We start from the raw sequence: 22,903 nt of genomic DNA on the forward strand, positions 1-22,903 counted from the left end.
GAGAGTGTACTCATAATCTATTTATTCGTGTCAAAATGTGAATGGAGGTTATGAAAGCTTTTATAATAATTTGTTTGCTCCGACAAATGTTTTACAGTATCAACTCGAGCAGTTGTAATAGTTGGATATGAAAGAAGCTTGTGAATTTTTTATTTATAAAAATTATTGCAAAAGTGAAAAACGAAGGAGCAATTCATTCACAATCAGATAATTCACCACAAATGTCGTAAAAACTTGTCAAAATCTGAGATTTTCATTTGTTTTCAATCAAATAGCACTTTAGCAATTCAAGTGTATAATGAATGAGTTGCATTCCTGCAATGTCAAATAAATTGCGCTGTACCATAGAACCTTATAAATCATAAAAACAACATTGCGGGGCAAGAGCATTTCTTTTGCACTAAGTAATGCCATTTCTTTTATTTCGTCCGTTTTTTATATTTTTGGCAATAATTTGTAGAAACAACAAAGCTTTAACATTTTTTGCAAGAATACCAAGTTTTTCTTTGCAAACATTGGCAAATATCGAGTATTCATTTCTAAGTTGGCGTTGAAGAGTCGATTGTGAACGCAACACTCGCCCATCTGCAGAGTAAAATCACAAAAACACAAACAACGCAAAAAGTGAGGTTAGATTTAAACAGCTGATCCTTGATTGTATAATCCATGGTGCGTTCACAATCGACTCTTCAACGCCAATTTTGAGGAGAAATTGAAATGAAGAACATTTGCAATAGTTTGAACTGATAATTTAAAAACAGAATCAAGAAAAACCACGAGAAAATATTTCTCTACAGGTGTGAAAAATAAAGCTACGTATGTTACACGTAATAATGCACTTTATTGGACTTTAAGTTATGCATTACATACTTGCAATGTGAATAGATATCATCACAAAATTTCTCGTGAAGAACACTTCTTGCAATGTGCAGTTTTCAATCGAGTCAGAATATTGTCTTTGTCTATCTGAGAGACGCGCCAACTTGTGGTAACAGTTGGGGATGACACATTGCATGCATAAACAAGTCTTTGCATAAGTTGTTTTCGATGTTGTTTCCTAAAACGTGAAAGCAGGATAATAAAAATAAGATATTAGATGTAAATATAGGTTGTTGGGATTATCTAAATTTTATTGGTCGAAAGAAAAGAGCTGAAACGATTCTCTTAATTTATTCTTTATCTCCTTTAATCTACTTATTTATGATTACTTTAAAAACCAGTCAACACCTGTTATCTGTCAAAAAAAATGTAATTTTTAATGTCTCTGTCCACAATGTTATCATTTAAGGTTTAAGTCACTTAAAGGTCACAATTACGTCTCGTAAACGCTATATATTTTACGTTTTGAATCTTAAGGTGTATTATGCACATTAATTAGATAAATAGTTTTAGAATAGCTATGACTATGAATGTCATTTTAACTGTATCTTTTGTTTCGGAGACACAAACAGACATGTGACAATCGCGATCACGATACAGTAAGAATTGACACACTTATTTGTTTTTTTTTTTACATTTCGGTCAATTAAAATTTTAACATTGATAAAATTTTCAATACTATCGGTATCTACATTTTTATATGTATTTTATGTTTGAAACCATCGTGTCAAATGTTTTGTTGACATTGTTTAAATATAAATCTGTTATCTTTCAATGGTAACAAATTATTATTAATCCGATAATTATGAAATTACTTCCAAGTAAACGTATATAGTATAGGCTTCCGCTCTTTTTCCGTGTTTTTTAATTGTAAATAATCCCATCTAATGGTAGCCGTATCTTCGTTATCTTTGCCCAATGTATCGATTTTGTTCGGAATTAGCTCCGCCTAGAATTGGTCTGTAAATATTTAAAATAATCGGTTTGAGTTTTTCGATTTTAATTTGACAACAATGCAGCTTAGTACACATTTGATGTAAATAACATCGAACGGGAGGACACTCTTGAGTAGATTTATCTGAGTAAATATTAGTTCAATCGGTATGCACGGGCACGAAGTTCATAAAAATCATATAAACTCCCACTACAATTATAATTAAAAACCTCGAAGCGTGAAACTATTTAATACAGAATATTTTTTAACCGCTCGGCGTGAATCGAACTGGTGCATATTTTCGCGTGAAATTTTCAATTTAGGAATTTTCCACCTACCTCGCGTACTTTGCGAGTGCTTAACTGGCGAACTAGCAATGCTCCTCCGTGCCACATCCTGAAATGTGATGGGAGAGTAAACGACACTTCTCCGATCCTCGGGATGAACATTCGGATGCTTAAGTTCCCTCTCGTCCAGAGAATCGATGTCTTGGTGCACCAACGGCGCTGTTCCTCGCCGATCTATGGGAGTCCTCGATTCTTTCCCTTGCAGCCAGTACGTTTTCATGTGACCTGTTGATCCGCACGTGTCAACCGAAAGAAGATGAATCAAGAGGATCGTTACCTTTGCCTTTGACCTGTATTTCGCCGCGTTCAAGGACAGTGTACGTGCTCGGGAGCACTTTTCTTGTGTACTCCGATATGTGGATCATCATGGCCTCGCTCGTCGATTCCATTCGAGATGCCGTATTGACACTGTCGCCGAACAGGCAATATCTGGGCATTTTCAAACCGACAATTCCTGCCACGACTGCACCCGAGTGGACGCCGACGCGGATCTTTAAATGTTGTCCTGGAAATAAAGTTTTATCCTGGCGGAGGGTCGACGGGGAAGGTGCTAACCTGTGGAGGGGTCCTTCAGATCCGTTATAGCGTCTACCATGTCTAGAGCCATATCGCAGACTCTTTCAGCGTGATTACCCTCTTTCTCCGGAGCTCCAGATACGACCATGTAGGCGTCACCGATCGTCTCTACCTGATGTTGGAACATTTAAAAAAGACTCCACGTTTCTTAAGCCAAAACATATAGGGAACAGGCACGAGTGGGCTACATAGCAACACAGCGAGACATGGTAGTAACATCGAGTTAATTTCAGAACCAAACAAATCAGGTCAAGCTTGGTTCTTGTGACTCTGACTTGTCGGTTGTAAAGAGAGATTATGACAACATAGAACGTGCAAGTTAAATCCGAACGAAACTCACTTTGTAGACCCTGTTTCTTTCAGTTAGAGTATCAAATATCGAATACATGCCGTTCAACATGGAGACCACCTCCATCGGGGTAATCCTGCTGCAAATTTCTGTGAACGTGACAACGTCGGAGAACAAAATTGAGACGCTGTCGAACATCTGCAACGGAAAATGGTACGTCAGTCTTGGGCAAGAACAAACTCCTGAAATACCTCGCAAGTATCGATCGGATTTTCTCCTTTCCTTAATCTATCGGCCACTTGTTTGGGTATCATTTGGTAGAGTAATTCATCCGTTCTTCTCATCTCCTCGTCTAATTTCCGCATGGATTCCTCTAATTTTTTACTTTTCTGCTGTTCCTGATCCAAGGCTAATTTCAGTTCGACCGATTGTTGGGTTCCAGCCAACATCAGGTCTCTAAATGGTAGAAATTATTTTTAGACGTTTCCGGACAAAAACAAATCATTTATCGACACTTTGCCGTGCTCGCCGACGCGTGGTCATTAAAAGAAATCTGATGTGGGATTGAATTTAATAAAATCTGGTCGAATCGATGTCGCTCTCGTAAACTTTAAGGGGCTGCTAATCGTGATTTACACGACGGAAAAATTTATAGACGCTGCGGAAGCTCCGATTTATGGGGCGCACCATCAACTAATTAAAAATTAAAAATGGAACATTTTCTCCTACGATATAATTTATTCAATGCTACGCTCGAATGAGATGTGCCTACACGGGTTTACGAATATGCCAGTCGGTCATTTTCTCAGTTAGGGAAAAACTGATAGGCAAATAAACGCCCAAAAATTTACATAGCAATTTATGTAAATTTAATTGTTTTTAAGGTCGAATTTCTGCATTACTTTTTAATGGAAAGTTCAAGTTATTTGTTGCTCGCTACCTCAACAAGTTTATAATTTTCAACACTGTAAAAACAAACAATTTTTTACAAATGGAGGAATGCGAACAAGGTAAAATTTCCACTTACTGCGTGCAAATCTGTGTTGCGAAATATTGATTAAAACCTGTTAATTTTTACTTTAATGCTTTTTCATTCATATCAATCAAAAGTGGTGTAGGTAATGGATATGATTAATTTTTATCTCTGCAATTTGGTTGAGTTTGACCTTTTGATTGTATTTTTTAAAAGATATGTAATAAACGATTCATACAACTGTATCCGGGCGCGGAAACAAAATGAGTAATACAGGAAAACCCTACCAGAAACCGTTCTTTTTTATTTTGTAACAATGAAAAAAATTACCCCCCAGGTAGGTTAGTTAGGCCAGCTCAGAGAAGGGTTCACAGATAAAAGAGTAAAGAATGCTTTTACAAACTGCTAACCAAAACACAAATTTCCAAAAGTGCGTAAAATTGCAGATGAAAGAAGTCCAATTTATCGATTTAAACATATGAATTAATTTTTTTACTCATGAAATTTTTTTCCTATTTTGCGCAAAAAGTAACTGGCAAAATAAATCTGAAGTAGCACATTTTAATCAATTTTCTACAAGCGTTAAATTGCAGTAATTTCTTATCAGTTCGTATCGTATTTTTATGATTTTACCAGTTTTAAAGAGCCTCTTGTTTTAATAACGTTGTAGAGCTATTTATTATCGATTTTAGCGGAGTGCTGTGTAAAACTGTATATCTGAAAATGTATAAGATTTGTACAGAGTGATCAACAAGAAAACAAATCAAGAGTCTACGTCATCTTTTATTTTATGGAAACGTCCCTCTTAGCATTGTCTACTTAGACAATGCTCTTAGCTTAATCGTGCACATATGTATACATACTTGCTTACACAGTCGTTTTATTGGTTGCCTACCTCTCAAAAATTCATTATTAATTAATTACATAATTATTAATAACACTAGCCAACAGCCATTTTGTGACTGAGAAAAAAATGGTGTTTTTTTGTCCGCTTGTATGTACTAAACTCAAAAATGTTGAAGAGAATTCTTATAGCACGTCAAATTTCCAAGCTATGTATTTTTCATTAAAACTATGGAATAAACATGTATATTAGACAAACCAATTAATGCCTAACAATAAAAGTAGCAAAAAACATGTTGCTTTTTGAAATAAAATAGCTCAATGAGCTTTGGCAATGACATTTCACCTTAAAAGCAACGTATCTGTCATATGTCTATTTTCAGAGTAAAAAATTTACCCCAAAGAGAAGAATTTGTCCCAGGACAGCTAATATAAAGAATTTACCTTTAGTGAATCCTAAGAAGGTTTTACTACCCCCATTGCAAATTAAGCTGGGATTAATAAAAAAAATTGTCAAGGCTTTGGATACATATAGTGCTGCTTTTCAATAACTTAGACAAATGTTTCCAAAACTGAGAAATCCCAAACTCAAAGAACGCATATTTGTTGGACCACAAATTAGAAAAATTGTAAAAGATCCACTATTTGAAGAAAAATTTAATCACATTGAGTTAAGTGCTTGGAGATCTTTTAAAAACGTGACACACCACTTTTTAGGCAACAAAAAAGTCGAAAATTATGAAGAAATAATAAAAGAATTAATTACACATTACTGTAAAATGGGGTGTAGGATGTCACTTAAAATTCACTTCCTCCACTCTCACTTAAAATTTTTCCCCCAAAATTTTGGTGCCGTTAGTGACGAGCAAGGAAAGAGATTTCACCAGGATATACTGACGATGAAAAAACCGTACCAAAGGAGATGGGATCCAGCAACGATGGGGGACTATTGCTGGTTTGTGATAAGAGAAAATAAAACCCTTACAAAAGAATGTCAACCTTTGCCAAAAAAGTCATCGACGGCAGATTTATGTTAGAATAGGACATCTTTGAATATTGTTTTTGTTTTTTGTTTAAATTAATTTTTTTGGTTGTTTAATATATTTTTTTAATAAATGAAACTTTTACGATTACCTAAATACAAAAAAATTATTAGCCTGTAACTCAAAATTTGTACGTGATGAAGAATTTTCGTTATTAAATTCGTAATTAGAATGGATGGTACACCCTAATTGACCTATTATCAAATCAGTCACAATTTTTTTTTTTAATTTATTGGCTAGTGTAATTATTCATGCTTTAACTTCAACGGTAAAACTCATTTTACCACTTATTCTACGATAATTGTTGCTTATAATTACAGGAAACGTCAGTAAACTTTACTTTAAAACTGACATTTGTTTGACATTTCACCGAAAAATCTGCTTACCATTGGCGTCGCGTTTGACAAGTAAATTACCCATTCTTGCGAATGTAAAATGTTGCTCTTGTTTATCTTATACATTTTCTCCATGATCAGATAATAATAATAAAGTGCATAATTATAATTCCAAAGTCTAAAATTCATGAGGTATGATTTCTGGGCGTTTGAGAATACAAATTGTCTACGCCTATGCGTTGAACGCTTATTTGCATATGATTCCGCCATGACGTGACCGATAATAATTTCAACGCTTCCTCTGGTTTGTTTTCTTTTTGATCGCTTTGTATGCGATTCTGTAGAAATTGTAAAACCTGTCTGGACTATATAAAAAAAAGAATGCACATTTCTGTTCGCGACAGAATGAATGAAATAATAGTCTCGTTTTAATAGAACGATTCAAATATCTATGAATTGTTTTGATAGAATCTCAATCCCGTGGTGTATTTACTAATCCTCTATTGTTCGACATCCAATACCACAGTCGCACATTTTAATCCGGTTAGTTGAAACGTAACTAAACATCATGAAAAAGCCTCTCACAATATTTTGTGCTATAAATTGTTGAAAAGCACCGTCCCTTCGGAGACGAGACTAAATAAATTACAGTTTCCGCTTTACAAAGTTCATCGTGTACGATACATCCTTGTCTTTTGCATGATTGGCCTTTTGGTATTGTTTGAATTAATTGAACCCCTTTCTAGTTTTCGGAAATAAATTTCACTAGAGTCGATTCTGGTTTTGACACAATAATATCTCAGCACGTTAGATAATCAGATAATTAAATTTTCTTTGTAACAGGAAAGGGAGCTAGCTGCCAGTCCGAGATTTTGCATCTTCTTACAAATGTGCGGAGGGTTTGGGACATAAGTTTTGCAAAAGTAACTGCTTTATTTTCCTCGCCTGATAAATTATTCCGCGAACAAAAATATTTCATGCGGGCGAGAAGCTAAAAATTTTACGAGCAAATCCGATTTAACATTCGCATGCAGACATTTTCGAGTTGGTTGAAGGTTTAGAGTGTGGGGATTAGGGCTGTAGTTTTACCAATTACCTGCTAAAATCGTGCATAGAGAGATCGTTAATGTAGAGGCCGGAATTGATCAGAGAATTCAGATCAGGCATTACGGGGGTCCCTAGATACATCATCATCTTCCAATTGTCCATATAGATCATTTGCCCTGCACAGTTCGGTCTGTTGAATTAGCTAAATTACATAGAAAGCGGGATGGATACCTTTGAGCCTCAAATTCTTGTCTTCTTCCACGTCGAGCTCGTCGCTGAGGATCATCTCCTGTCTGCCTCTGTCGGGTGGTTTATCGTGCAGAATCGGCTCCACAGTCACTAGTTCAAAAATGTTATTGGTACGATTTAAAATCTGCAAAGTGACATAACAATTCAACGATGGCTGGTTTCGTTATTGACATACCGTTTGAAATTTGAATGCCGTAAGGGGCCTGACGAGATCAAACCAGTTGGTGATTTTTTTCCCCAACAGGTCTGGCAGTATCACCATTAACGAGTTTCCTATGCTACGAACTACCATATCAGAACTGAAAAATACTTCGTATAAAACAACCCTTTTCGAGGATCGACACGCTTAAAAGTTACAATTTACCCAAAAACGATACAAAATGGAAAGATTTCAAAAAGGACCGAAGCGCTTATCGGTAGATGTTTCTCCTCTCTTGTCATCGCCAGCGATGCCAGAGTAAAAGCCCGGTTGTCGAAGGTTAATTGGAAGGTGACGTGGACCATGTCGAAGAGGAGTTCCTCTCTCACCAGCTCGATTTTCATCTCTTTGTGGTAGAAATGTCGCGCTACCTAAGATGGCGTCTAGTAGATCCGTCGAATCGACTATCGAATTCTACTTACTTCCCGGATTTGTCCCATGGTGTAGTAGACAAACCCGCGCCTCTTGCTTCTGTAATGCAACGTCAGACCTTGTTTGGTCTCGTTCTCGCAAATGAAACTCGGGGCTCGCATCCGGGGATAAGAGAACTTAAGATATTCATGCAAATTATCTAAGCCGTTAAGGAAATCCCTCATGTGACGGCCGAGCACCGACAGTACTCTGTCGTAACCATACTGACTGACAAAACTGATGAAAAAGACGCCCATCTGCTCGAAGAAATCTTTTTCGCTCACTTTTAATATCTGACAAAGGATGCGACTTGAAAAACCCATTCGTTATTTATGAATTTGTATCTTTTGTTACCTGCACGGCTTTTTTCGACAGTCGAGGGATCAAGCCTTCAGGATAAACCTGATGTGTGCTGAAGCTCGGCTGATCTACGGCCGCGGCTCGTCTTATCTCTTCCCATTTTTCCTCGCCGTAGGTTTGCTTTATGTACTCGGACATATTTTCCAGAATTAGACCGTACATGTTGCATTGATCTACAAATAGAACAAGAATTACAAACTATTCGAGAAAACAGAAAAACAACACAAAGCATAGCGGAAATCAAACAATTTCACTTTTATTCCGTTTCGTTGACCAGATAATATTTTGTTGGCTCTCCAAGACATTACAGTCGATAGCGTCGTAAAAATTATCGCAGCGTCGATTCCGGAATTTTTCTATGGTAGATTTTATAAAAAATTCGAGTGTTACTCATTTACGAACTGTACAGTTTATTTGATGCGTCATTTAACAGATTTTCAGTAATTTGTCAAATGAACAATAGTTTAAAAAAATTAATGGGGCGTCCCATTTGTTTCATTATTTTGCATTCCGCTGTAAAAACCGTGGTCAACTTCGGACGAAACGGCAATAAAGGTTCACGTTTGGAATTCAAATTAAACTAAACCGACGCCATTTTGATGGATATTTATTATCATTTTGTTGTGGCGTAGAGGACTGTGAGGTCAACAGTAACAACCGAAACCAGGGATTTATTCTGACATAATTGAAAATAAACCATTAAGTATTGACGATGGCGATGAACACAATCAAATCAACTAGCTTGCACAGGGTGAAAATTAATAACTACAGGGTGTTTTAGACACGTATAAAAAATCTGGTAATCAGAATCGATGAGTAGAAGTCATGAACACCTTTTTTTTAGTTTTTTTTGTTTACGAGATAAAAATATGTAACCAAAAAATATTGGAAATAGTAGGCTACTGAATTAAAGATATTTAATAATGTAGTCATGGTTGCGTGGCTCGAGTAATAAAAAGAGATTTTAATTTGTTCACTGTCACGTTGGCTCGATTTTTGCGAATTAAAATGGAAACTTACACAAATGCTGAAATGGACCAGTATGGTTTTATTTTATCGAATCAAGAGAGTGTTGGATATTAAGCCGATCATTTTGAACCTCGTTGAAGAGAATTCAAGTATAAGAATTGGCTTACCGCGTGGAAGTTCCGCCATTTATTGTGTGGCGGACACTAAATGAACAGGACCTTTATCTCTGCTACGTGCAAAAGGTTTAACAATCAAAACCAGACGATTCACTCCGTAGAATTAGATTTTGTCAATGTTTACTCCAAAAATCTGAAGAACCACACTTTGTTGAAAAACTGCTGATAACAGACGAGACAACCTTTACCAGATATCATCCTTTCAATACTCAGAGTACTCATATCTGGTTCGATAGAAACTTTTACGAACCACTTTCAAGGCGGATTTAATGCCATTGTTTAGGCAGCGATGGTTGGGAACAATTTGATAGGTCAATTCATTTTGCTGTCTTGCTTAACGGCCGATACGTAAAGTAGAATTAGTTTTTGAACACCAATCTGGAAAACCTAGTGGAAGATGAGCTGCTGATTGCTCGAAGAAATATGTGTTGGAAATTCTTCTCGTTACGTCTTATGGTGCGGTGATTTGAGCAGAACTTCCCAGGGAGATGGATAAGAAGAAATGGGCCAGGGTTATACTGGGTTATTCACGTAAGATGACGAGCCTGACCAGGTAAAAAATGCAACCCAAAATACACTTTACAAAGCATTCATTGTGTTTTGGTATTTAAAAATTAAATCAGTAATCCAAGTAGGTATTCTATTAATTTGACAGATATAACTGTCATTGCATTTTTCGTTTATATTTAGTACGGTGCGATCAATTAAAAAATAAATCGAGTCGCCGTGTTACCTATGGCAACCCATGCTATAGCATAGGCTCCAAAGCAAACTAGATTTATTTTTTAAATGATCGCTCGGTATTTGAAAAGGTTTTCGGACGATGACAGAACCGATATTATTATGAATGATCCTTTATACTTACCCATCTCCACCCGGCACGGCAATTTTGCCGGAGTACATACACTATTACGGATAATACTATCAAGTAATAGTGCAGTGCTTATCAACATAATTACCGGCGTCTCGCCTCCGCATTTTGACTTTTTTGTGTTTTATGTTCTGTGTCAATGTTAAGGAATTTCCTCACGATGTGACATGAGTATAATAATATACCTTTTTGAATTTCAACCACCAATGTGTTCTCTAAGTCCAAAATTTTTAAATTTTTAAACAGAGATTGAGGTACTATTCCTGTTGCTGAAATTATAAATGGTAAAATCGAAATTTTTTCTAAACACCAAAGATTTCTCATAGCAACGGAGAGTTCTAAATATTTATTAATTTTTGTGATTGTAATTCCTTATTATTGTTATTAAGTCATAATTTGTTGAGAGAGGTATTTTTCTGTAAGAACTTAACATTCATTAGGCAATGGTAGGGATCGAGATTGCTTTGTGAATTGTCTTTTGGGTTGCATTTTTACCTGTTCAGGCTCGTCATCTTACGTGAATAATCCAATATGTCCCCTTCTTCTCGGGATCTTAACCCGCTTGATTTGTGTTTGTGGGGTTGTATGAAACAATTACTATTCATTTACTAAACTCCCGCACTGTCAAACTGTTTGCAAGTTGCCGCACTGCCGTTCTGAGACTAGTAATTTTTACGTTGGCGCAAAAATTTGAAACTTTAAATTTGAAGTTAAATTTAATAAAGCCGCTTTATTTCGTATTCAAAACATTACTTACACGAAATGGCTGAACAACAAGAAGATACGAAATGTAAAAGAATACTGTTAACGGCTAGAGAGGAGCAGGGTATTGTTAATTTAATTACTGTTTGGAAAGAAAAGAATTAACTCCATTAAAATAACCAAACTTTTCTTGTTGACATTTTTATAACTAGATTTTGTGTACAGGCAACAGGCAACAAAGGTATGTCACTATAGGTACGGTCGGTGGACAAATAAAACTGGGACACTTAAAATTTAATCTATGTAAATCAGACCATTGAATTGTCAATATATTTGTCAGTATTTATAGAATATGTCATACGAAAGTTAACCTATTTGTGACAATGCCGTATTTAAACGATGCAAATTTGTAAATTTTGACTTATGTGATTGTCATTTTTGTCCCAGTTTTATTTGTCCATCGACTGTACACTCCAAAAAATCAAAAACTTGACACTGACAGTGCGGGAGTTTATGCGACAGCCGTAAGCCAAATGAAATACATTTGAAGAGCTGATAAGTCGTATTTAAATTTTTGCAGAAGAATTTCAAGTAAATCCAAACGTCAGATATCTGTCAAATTAACCAACAAAACATATCCGGATGTAGTGTTACAACTGGCCGAATAAAAAAAAATGTAATTGTATTGTCAACTCAGACAGTCCTTTCTTGATCATCCCGTATATTCATAGGAAACAACTTAAATTAAAATTAATTTTGTTTTGGCGTTTATTTTGACATTTTATTTTTGTCATGCCAACGTTGAAAAAGTAAATTGCACTAGATTATTTCAAAAAGTGAATTTCTATTACATCACCCAAAATGTGTTTTGTAATAGCTTTCATACAGACGCAAACCACTTGTCATTTGCAACAGCATTTTTTCAATATTTTTGAACCAAATGAAGGCACAAAGGGACCTGAAAATCATAGTTTGGATTGAATATTTTCCATATAAGTACAGTTTTAAAGTACATGATTTCAAATGCTAATGCCATAAAAGTGCTGTTGCAAATCCAAATTGGTTTTTTGCAACTTGAGTCAACTTTAGTTTATTTAACGAGTTCGAGTGTAAATCACTCGCGTTTTAAACTGGCCCACTCATGCTAAAAAAAGCCCAATTTACGCAAGAACGAGTTGAATACAACGTTTTTTTGTTCGACGAGCCCTTTAAAGGCTCCAAATCGGTTAAAATCTTTAAAATTAACTTGACGTTTCGTTTTGACAAGTTGTGATATTTATTAAAATCCGTTCAAGCAAGAAAAAATTCTCAAATTCTGACAGTGTCGAACAAAAAAAAAAAAAAATTGTATAGCTGGTTGCAAAAAAAACGGGAAACGAAAATTTTCCTAATGTAGATTTGGTTTTGTCCTATCAAATATTTTTTTTTAATGTCAGTGAATTTTGACGTTAATTCTAACCTATCTCTCGTAAGAAGGTTTCATGCTATGGAAAAATTGTAAAAATGTGTCAATTTTATTCTGACAGTGGCTGTTTTTTTTGCAACCAACTGTATGTTAAAATATCAAAATAATGTATGAGTGTTTAGATAAGTAAAAAAAGGTTTTCAGACGACTACTGTGAAATATGGCACATTTCACACGGTTTTTCCTTAGTGAAAATTTAAAATTGCAAACGATTTCAACACGAACACGAACGAACAGCCTAACCGTGTACAATGAAAAATTTGAGAAATCTGATTGGCCGACAGCTGTGTGTTTTTATATTGTACACGGGCCGATGATTAACGATGTCTATCTCCGCGCAACGGCATAATTATTTTGTCCGCAGCTCTGTCGAATGATATTTGAAGTTTGAAGGGATGCCGAATATTAGCGTTTTTTTTGTGGTCGTCGGAAAAATATCGTGTATACCACGTGTTGAAAATTCGATTTTCATTCGATCTTTCATTTTCAACTCTTGATATATCGTGTGTTCCAATAAAAACTCACTCGCAGTAAGCCATGACTATAGAGATAGATAGACTGGTCATGTCGATTTTAGGATCATTGGAAGTAGTTCATTTGATACAATTTTCATTATATTGTGAGTTGTGACAGATAACCTATAAATTTACTTTAGTAGTTCATTTCACATCTGGTACTAAGACATACTTCACTTTTGTCATGGCTTGCTGCGAGTGAGTTTTTTGTGGAACACACGATACAATATACTATTGTTGAATCTTTGGGAAGCCCCCAACAGCTCAGAATTTTTTTTTGTACGTGTACAGTTGCGGCCGTTGAAATCTCAGACAGGAAAGATTTAAACACTCTGTATAAATTCCGAAATTTGATTAGCGTAAACAGGATTTTCATCAAGGATTATAAAGTCAGTGTCAGTATTTGACATATTAGGTCAGAATCGCGCGTAATTTTTGAAATGCCGCAATTATCTGATTTTCAAAAATGTGTTTGATTGAGGGACGGTGTGAGTATAAGAGCCATTGCGAGAGAAATTAATGTGGACAATGTTTGAGTGACATTTTGAGAAACGTCACTTTCAACACCGTTTACAAAGCTAAAAGTTTGGCGTTGTCAAAGTGTCTGAGTTTTCAACGGCCGCAACTGTACCTATTTCAAAAACAACCGAACCCGTATGTCGGTTCATTGTAACTTGTTTTAATTTTTGGCGGATGCGCCGGGTTGGTAGATCTTGCACTGATTTTCGTTTAATTGGTTTAACATTACCTTACTTTATTGTCCCACATATCTATTATATTTTTTGCCACTGCAAGAAACGAATACAATTTTCCTTCAATTTGTATGTACCAAAAGAAAACGTTCTGAAATCATAAGAAAACAATTCTGTTGGAAATTTTCATCGATCTTATTCATTTTGTAAAAACCTGTAAAAGTACTTCATAAAATTTATGAAGAAATCTGTTTCAGCAGCATAAATCTCGATTACAAAAATTACACAAATGAATGTGTTACTTAGAGATTTATGTTCGAAACTCGAGTAAAGTTTCATGTTCCATTCTTTGCATTTATTTACGATAACCTATAAATTGTAAAATTAACCATGTATAACGTCTTCTTGTTAATTAGCTTACTTCAAGTGCTGAAAATTTATGCATACAATTTGGAATTTTATTTTAACTCCACACAAACATATATCTGGTTGATTTTTAAGTCAAAATAAAATTGCCACGAAATATTTTAAAAAATATTTCTTAATTTCCGACAGTGGTCAGACTAATATAATTGTTACCAACAAGCGTCAAGTTTCTTTGTTGCGGTTACTGGAAGTTAGTACTTTGGTAAATTGTCCGTTGCGGTATTAATATTCTAGAAGCTTCCCACGTCTCGGTTTTAAAGAGAAATTGTATACAATTCTGAGAAAGCAAAGGTTGTAACCACTTAATACTCCAATAATTAGGTTATAGTCTGTTTTATGGATAATAAAGCTGTGGTTGATGGTTTCCCAAACTGATAAGAACACTTACTTTATTGCAACTGGCGTTTAATAATTTATGGGGTCAATTTACTGCGTATTTTTATTGAACGATGTGTACACTGCCGGATTATGGGATACCGTGTTTCATATTTTTTTACACAAAGTAGTGACCAAAGCTCCACAAATGATTCAAGTTTTACCGCCCGAGTAAAAACACCCACTTCTAATCAACTTAAAATTCTCAAAAAATTCAGGAATGATTGTGTGTCGCTGTAGAACATTCTGTAAAAATTTCAAATTTTTTAATGAAACAAGTAAATATTTCGTTTTAATTCAATAACGGCTACATTATTTTACATAATTTTTCACTGAGAGTCCTTTCAAACATTTACGAAAAATTTGGTGTCATCGGAATCATGAAAACATCACTGTCTTTTGAAATAAATGTAATTTGATATTAAAGTGCAAAATTTAGCTATGATTTTTTATTAAATTGGGTGGTCACTTCCACAAAAGAGGTTGGCGTGAGTTGTTTGTGGTACACTGAAGAATTACTAGAAAAGTTGTCAACAGATGTTTGCCAACAATGAGGTATTTATTTATGACACTGTAGTTGTAAACCTTGGTCATTTTTCGCTTTTAATGTTAAAATTGGAATAATTCAAAAACTAATAATTTTCTTTGAATTAATTGTGAATTTTGAGCGTGTACGGAAAAATATTTTTTTTGGTCAAAATCGATTTTTTTAATTTATGCCTCTGAATGAAGTGATAAGGGAAAATTAAGGACACATTGGAAGCCTTATATCAAGGGAATGTAACTCTAAAGTTTCATAATTGTTACTAATTTTTTAATAGGGTTTGAATCACTCTGTACAGTGACAGCAAGTATTTAATTTACTCTGCATCGAAATTCAATTTTATATATTTCGTAAAATGTCAGATGATATTTAAATAAATTCTATTTTCTCAGAATTACAGAAATAATACAAGTTCTAATCGAACTATATTTAAATGACGTTGGCTCTTCAAAGAGAGCTTGAAAGTTTTTCCTAAAGCTCAACATTTCCAATTAAGATGTCTATTTCAGAGTATATTAATTAACTCAGGGATTTAATATAGGTATTAGAACAAGAACATGATTTTACATCCTTTTAAAATAAATTAAACGCGAACGTTAAGTTGAAGTAAAAGTAATGAATTTTTGTCTATTTATTTTTAATTTTTTCTAGCTTATCCAATTGAACCTAGATTTGTTTTTTCTTTAACTGTAAATAGCTCGAAATCACACGCCGTAAATTTAGAATCTTATCAGCGACAAAACCGTGTGGTTTCCAGGCTCGAGTGCCAAACGACCGAAAAGTAATCAATCATTTTACAGCATCAGCCATAATCTGAAAGTTTGAAATATATCGAATATTTGGGAAAGCTCCCTTTAATTTGTGAGTAAGATTACGGCGACAATTCCAAGAAGGCAAAAGACAAAAGAAATCAAGGACATTTTTACGAATTGCAGACATTATCTTTGTAACAAGAAAGTGATTAAGCGCCTGTCCATTTAGAATCCTTCTCGACTCTTCGAGGCAAGTTCTTTCGGATCATTTAGATGGAAGATGTTATAATTAAGAATAATAATTATGTGTAGCGATTATGTAATTTCGACTTGATAGTAATAACAATTAATCGTGGTTTCGTATTTGGCGTTGCTATAATTAGCGAGTCCTTTACCAGACAATAGCAAATACGTGTCTGAAATGACGCACCTTTTCGCAATCAAAATTGTAATTCTTACGGTTATGGATCGAAAGAACAGACGAAAATAAATTGGCGACGCTAAATCGTCGTCTGCTTAATTCATAACGATTCCGTTGCCATTTATTACACTTGCCAAACTTGGCCGATCATGTTTCTTTCGATTCTTCGGTATTGGGTGAATATTCTATTTTTACTTCAACATCTCACGGCCGTTAGATTGTTTTCTAAATGTGCATTCAGTTTACACTCGATCAAAACTGTTAGGAATTTTTATAGACTGTTTTTCTAAAAATACCTATTGTAAGCCGAACAGAATGGGATCCCGGATATTTTACCTTAGAGCACCTTCTGTAAATACACCGCGTTTATAAAGTTGACACAGTAAAAAAGATTTGATGTCTTTTCTGATGCGACAGATTGTAATCTGTCAAGTAAACCAGGATTTGACAAGCTTTCATCCGGTTTTCACTTCTTTTAAACATGTTTTGGTCGCGCACGGTTAAATTGAAATGATTCTCATAAAATAATGAATCACAAAAATAATATTAATATTTAAAATTAAATGGGCAATTCAGTCGACTGCAGAGGTTTCTTAAATTATTTGTGCTTTAGAATTGTTCAAATCCGGAACTAATTTTCCCGTTTCTTAATAAACCGTTTCATTAAAAAAAAAACCTTTTCACCAGTGAGTTGAATTAATTCAACAAAATTTAATCGTTGCTGAAACTCATTTTATGAACAATAACAACAACTTTATATTACAAAATTTACTCGAGTGGCAACACACGCCTCTTCAGGTTATATGAATGGAAATGAGATTTACTAACATGTTATTCATGTACTGTTGATAATAATCAATAAGCACTGACGCATATATTCATCCATACATCTCTTGTGTCTATATTTTTTTTATATTCTGTGAATTATTGCCAATATTTGTACTTAATATGTTTTTTCTCGGAATTAAAAAGCCTAAATAAGCGTTTGAAAAAAATTGTATCTGAGGATTTTATCAGTGGCATTTACATTTTTAATTATAAAAAGAAAGAAAAAAGAATGTACGTGGACAGAATTGGGGGATGATTTTTTTTTCGCAGCGTTCAGGTAATTTGTGGTTCTGCCTCAACACGACCATTACTTTTTGGGTTTTACGTCCTTGGATCTCATAGACTTGGGGTGAAGCTTCAAATTTCGTATCATTTAAATACTTCTCCCTGCTAGATTGTATGTTCTTCACCTTTCATTCTGCTACAGTAAATTTAATAAAATATACACATTTTAAGGAGTCATAAACATCGTTTAGCTAAAAACAAAAATTTGTGTGGGTATTTATTTTACAACATGCAGTCTATCGCAAAGCACCAGATAAATTTTCTTGACAAGAATGACGCACGTTTTTCTTCCGGTGTGATGGCTTTAAAAGGAGGAATAAAGTCGTAAAGTTGGCTAGTGACAAATGGAAAGTTATTAGAAAACTCCTTTTTAATTTTAGAATATTTAAATATGGAACGTTTCCGTTCAGATCCTTTTGGATAACGTTTTAACCATACAGAATAAGTATATTTCTTCGGTATTACGTAACACTAGAGTCAGCATGCCTTGAGTTATTCTTTGTCGAATTTGCGAAATTCTGTTTTTGAACTTTGTTCGACGAATACATTTTCATGCGCGGATGGAGTTAAAAATGTTAGAGGTATTTTCATATTTAGTGGCGGAAACAAAAGACTGAGAAATGTCACAAAAATGTATTGTCAGTGTCAAATTTCTCATAAACGCGGTAAAAAGGAATGTCTAGGGGCCGGTTGCACCAACGTGAGTTAAATTTAACTACAGATTAAAATATACGAAAACATTGTTATAACAATAGGTAACTAAAGTAACGAAACATTTTAACCTACAATTAATTTTAACTAGCGTTGGTGCAACCGGCCCTAGGTAAATTTAAATTTTCGCTAAATACGGGGTGATCAAGAAGGACTGTTTAAGTTGGTAACACTGGATCGTATTTTAAATCGTATAGCAGGAGTAACTTCCGGTTGTTGGTGGCTTGTCGTTGTTAATGCTATACCTATTTCAGATATTTGTCAAATAAACCAACAAAACATATCCAGTTGCAGTGTTATAAATAACCGAATTAAAAAATTTTCTTAATTGTACTGCCAACTTAAACAGTCCTTCTTGATCACCCGGTATATTGAAAAAATAAATTCTAAGGAGACCAATTTTTGTCAGTGGTTCACAAGGAAAAGTTCTCATATAATCAAACGTATTACAAATTTTGTCTCTAGTTCGACGGTGAATAACGTTCTTATTGCCAATTTGCTGCATTTCTGTCAAAATCACGAACGTCTTTGAGAAATTTGACACTGACAATACAAATTTGTGACATTTCTCAGTCTTTTGTTCCGCCATCAAGTATGAAAATATCTCTACATTATTGATGGAGCTTAAAATATATTCAGGCGACATTTCAGGCAACTCGATGTTGAATGAATGAGTTTCAGATAAGCCAATAAGGCTAAATAGTTAATCTTATCGTTTGCTAACTAAAAGTTTTACTAATGACTATACGAAGCAAGTTCTTAAATCAATCTACACCAAAATCACGTAGCTATATTGATTTTCTATCTTCATCCATTTTGGTTTTTCTAATACAAGTGATTTACGATTTCCTTTACATTTGGTTTATTCTGGAAGGGTGTTATTATGCTTTGCAGAAAACAAACAGAACGTGACAGAAGATTCACTTTCTTTGATGCTCTAATTAGAGGTTATCTGAACTACGCTATTGTCCTTAAGAGACATTTGTCGCGAACATAACGCAGATTCAGAGGTGAGATTATCCTTGTTCGAGGAACAAAAAAGCGCATTTTTACGTTGTGTATCTTTCGGTTTTTAATTTCTCTACGACAATCATTAATATATGATATTTTAATCAAACCTGATGTCAATTAGTTTTGCAAAGTTGAACCTTCAGGTTTTGAGTTGCTATTAAAAATAAATTAACAAAAATCACCTTTTAACCAGTCTCTCATGAATTTTGCTTTTTCCTTTGAGCTCTACCTTAATCAAATAACCTACTTTGAACAGGCTTGTAATAGGTGGTATACCTGCTTTGAGCTTAAGAGAGTTGGTGACTGTTAATTAAAATTCCTATTAATTTATTTAAAAACGAAAGATCAGAGGAACACCGAACCCATCTCTAAAATCCGACAAAACGGTTTTATTTTATTATTTACTCCCGAAACTGTGATTATTTTAATTTGGAGTTTCAAAAAGACAATTTATCCGACGAGTGTCACATTTCATACGGTACTTGATTTTGATTGATTGCCTTTCATCCTGGAAATTTTCCATTGTTCCTCTCTTTCTGAAGGTGGTAAAAAAACATCAAAAAATAAATTCATATACATATTTGAAAGTATAATATTAACTACTAAAAAATATATACCTTCAGGAAATTGCTTGGGGATCAAATTAATTTGTAATCGAGTTATCCATGAATCCGAAATCGTATGTCGCTACTTGAACTCCACGTTCCAATAAACACAACTTGAAACACAGGTTCGCAAAAGTCATACGGATTCAAATCCATGGATGACTCGATTACAAATTAATTTGATCGCTCGATACATACAGGGTGTTTTCGAAGCTGAAGCGTGTCTTGTAACACGAGGTACTATACATTCTTTGTAAGACTTGTAGCCTAAATCTTCTTAATAAAATGTCTGTATTAACGGAGATAATTGATTGTATATTTTTATTGTTTTCTAAAATTTTGAGTCCGGTCCTGTCTATTTCTCTGCTGTACTAGATTCATAACTGACGTGGCCCAGGATGGTGTCTTTCCGGAAATCGCTCTGCGTACTCTCTGGACGCCGCAGCTGCATTCTGATAACATTGCCCACTAATTAGATGACAACTCTGACAGTATTTTTGATTAATGTTCATGCTCATTTGATTTTGTTTGTCAATTCTAATTTCTAACAAATCAGCGCAAATTTAAGCAGGACCGGTTTCAAAAATTTCAAGAAAATTAACTTATTGTATCTTCATTGCCGTACACATTTTACTAAGGTGACTTTGGCTAAAACTCTTTAGAACAACGCATACTATCACATGTTAAAAAGAACGCCTCAACTTCGAAAACACCCTGTATAATTGAATTGAATGACATTTATTGGCTATACCAGCCAACACCTGTGATTTATAATGTCCTTGAAAGTACTCAAACTTGCATCTAAATTTCGAACGTGTTATTAAAAATGCCTGGCAAAGTGAGAAATTTATTAAACTCTCAAATTAGTTGTTATTAACTATATTAATATGCTGCGCTACTTATATCTCTACATAACCTCAATTTTTATATAATGAGATTTTTCTTTTGGGTGTAAATTTGGGGTGTTGGTGTTTCTTTGATAAAAAAAAACAGAATATGTATTGCTGTTTTATTATTTTCAATTGGATTCCAGATTCTTAAATTAATTTTCATAAAATCTACTTGCTAGTAAATGAAATAAAATGAAATGTAAATCTGGAAGATCATTTATTTTTAATTATAATGAATTAAAATTACAATTGGAGAGATAAATTCCCAAGAAAAGCACCGAGCACGTCATCGTCCCTAATTAATTAGTATTAAACGTAAATAATAATTTCTGAAAAGAAAAGTCTTCTAATTTTTATAACTATAAAATGATAATAATTCAATATTATTTGGTTCCTTGTTAATGAACAGAAATTAATATTTATTTCTTCTTTATTTTGTGTGGAGTTGTTGCCAATATTTTTTTATCAAATGTGGAATTAAATATTATATTTTGTATCTTATCGTTTGATCATTTTTAATTAATAAATTAATTTGCCATTTCGTTCTTGATTACGACGGCAAAAGGAAAGTTTAATAAGGAAATAATTTCCAGTTTAATTATCTTCAATAATGGTAAATATTATTCTATAACTGAGTAACTCTCGTAAAAACTTCATTAGAGCTCATTTAAGGTGTCAAATTGAAATATAATAATTATAACTCGTTTCAATTTCCGTTATGCGCACTTTGTGTTCTTGTAAAAAAAAATTTGAACTCACTAACTTCAAAATGACATTTCGCAAACGCAACAGTTAATCGCGAACGTAGATTTCGCGCACTAGTGCTTCAGAATCATCCAAAAAGCATTGACTTTTGAGCATTCTGAAAATAATTTGACTTGGTAATAATAAAATCTGGTTTACAAAACGTCATTTCTCCAATCTGGATGTTGAAAATTTCGAAAGAATGAAAATAAATCGCTATTAATTCGATTGGCACTTGGGCAAACGCCATCTAAATTAGGAACTATTGGGTAATAATTTAGAAATGCTAATGTTCGTTTTAAAAAATATTGTACAAACCTCGATGTGAGAAGACGTATTCGGCACATTCGCGCAAATGAAGCACTCGCTCCTTCGTCGCTTGTGCCTCAAATAACGCGCTCATGTGCGAAAAATGTCTTCTCGCACTCGGTTCGTAAATAACTATTTATTACGCTTGTAGGTACAGTGGGATATATAATGTTAAACATTTTCTTTACCGCTGAACTTTTCAAAAAGATCTCGACCAGGTTAATTTTATTTTTTCAGATATTTTTCGATTACTTAATTTTTCTACTCCTATTGTACAATACTGTAATTATTATTAAAGTGTTTTTCATTAGATAACAGGGTTCCTTACCCACGGACCGTTGAATATTAATTTCAAAACTCACAGCAACTAGTTTATGAAGTCCAATCGCAAATTTGCAATGGTATCAAGGATTCAATGCAATAATTGTAAAACGTCAGTTTCAGTTTGTCTAATAATGAAACTTATTTATCAATTTCTGTTCATAGTCGTAGAAAAAGTATAGTATTCTATTCGCAGGTAATGGCTATTACTCACTCGTTGAATAATATACTATTTTCCACACCATTCTGTTTGGGCGGAATTTTGTAACCTCCCAATTTTGCACATGTGGCTAGATTATTATTAAATTCTGATTTATGCCCGTGTAATATGTACGACCTTTCGACTGACAGTTATTGATTTTTTAACATGAAAACAGGATACCAGTAAAATTCCAATTTTACACAGAAATTTAAACACAAAATAAATTCTTTAATAAAAAATTATTTACTCGTAGTTGAATTTCGATATTTTAATTTCTGCAAAAGCAGAAAAGCTTTTTCCGACATAAACAACCAAACAAACAAACAAATTAAATGTTCAAACTGATTCCATAAAAATGAAAGTAATGGGGTGAGATTGGGAGACGGTGCGGGCCACTTACGTAATCCTCTTATACCAAATCTTAAATGTGCACTAATTTTCCACGTTTTATGATTTAAAAAATGTACAATTTGGACGTTCTTTTGTAGCTATTTACTATACAAGTGTCTAATAAGGCAAATAAGTCACGAAAGAAATGTTCAGCCACGAGAGCTTGCTCGAGTGGACTTATTTTTCTTGAGTGACTTATTTGCTGTTAAGTTAA

General features: G+C 34.0%; 1 protein-coding gene across 2 annotated transcripts in view; it reads right to left on the reverse strand.

Moving 5' to 3' along the window:
• The window catches only part of Gyc88E (Guanylyl cyclase at 88E), a 31,635-nt gene that overhangs the window by 3,750 nt on the left and 4,982 nt on the right, over nucleotides 1-22,903 (reverse strand). For both annotated transcript variants that reach the window (XM_069050377.1, XM_069050378.1), the window contains exons 2-12: nucleotides 8,480-8,658; nucleotides 8,137-8,418; nucleotides 7,880-8,085; nucleotides 7,691-7,814; nucleotides 7,498-7,639; nucleotides 7,316-7,442; nucleotides 3,277-3,481; nucleotides 3,077-3,223; nucleotides 2,716-2,848; nucleotides 2,438-2,665; nucleotides 2,152-2,385 (exon numbers count right to left, since the gene is read on the reverse strand). In XM_069050377.1, the coding sequence (XP_068906478.1) occupies nucleotides 2,152-2,385; nucleotides 2,438-2,665; nucleotides 2,716-2,848; nucleotides 3,077-3,223; nucleotides 3,277-3,481; nucleotides 7,316-7,442; nucleotides 7,498-7,639; nucleotides 7,691-7,814; nucleotides 7,880-8,085; nucleotides 8,137-8,418; nucleotides 8,480-8,658 (2,007 nt within the window). The remainder of the gene's footprint in view (nucleotides 1-2,151; nucleotides 2,386-2,437; nucleotides 2,666-2,715; nucleotides 2,849-3,076; nucleotides 3,224-3,276; nucleotides 3,482-7,315; nucleotides 7,443-7,497; nucleotides 7,640-7,690; nucleotides 7,815-7,879; nucleotides 8,086-8,136; nucleotides 8,419-8,479; nucleotides 8,659-22,903) is intronic.

Source organism: Tenebrio molitor, chromosome 6 (assembly GCF_963966145.1).
Source record: "Tenebrio molitor chromosome 6, icTenMoli1.1, whole genome shotgun sequence".
Lineage (NCBI taxonomy): Eukaryota > Metazoa > Arthropoda > Insecta > Coleoptera > Tenebrionidae > Tenebrio > Tenebrio molitor.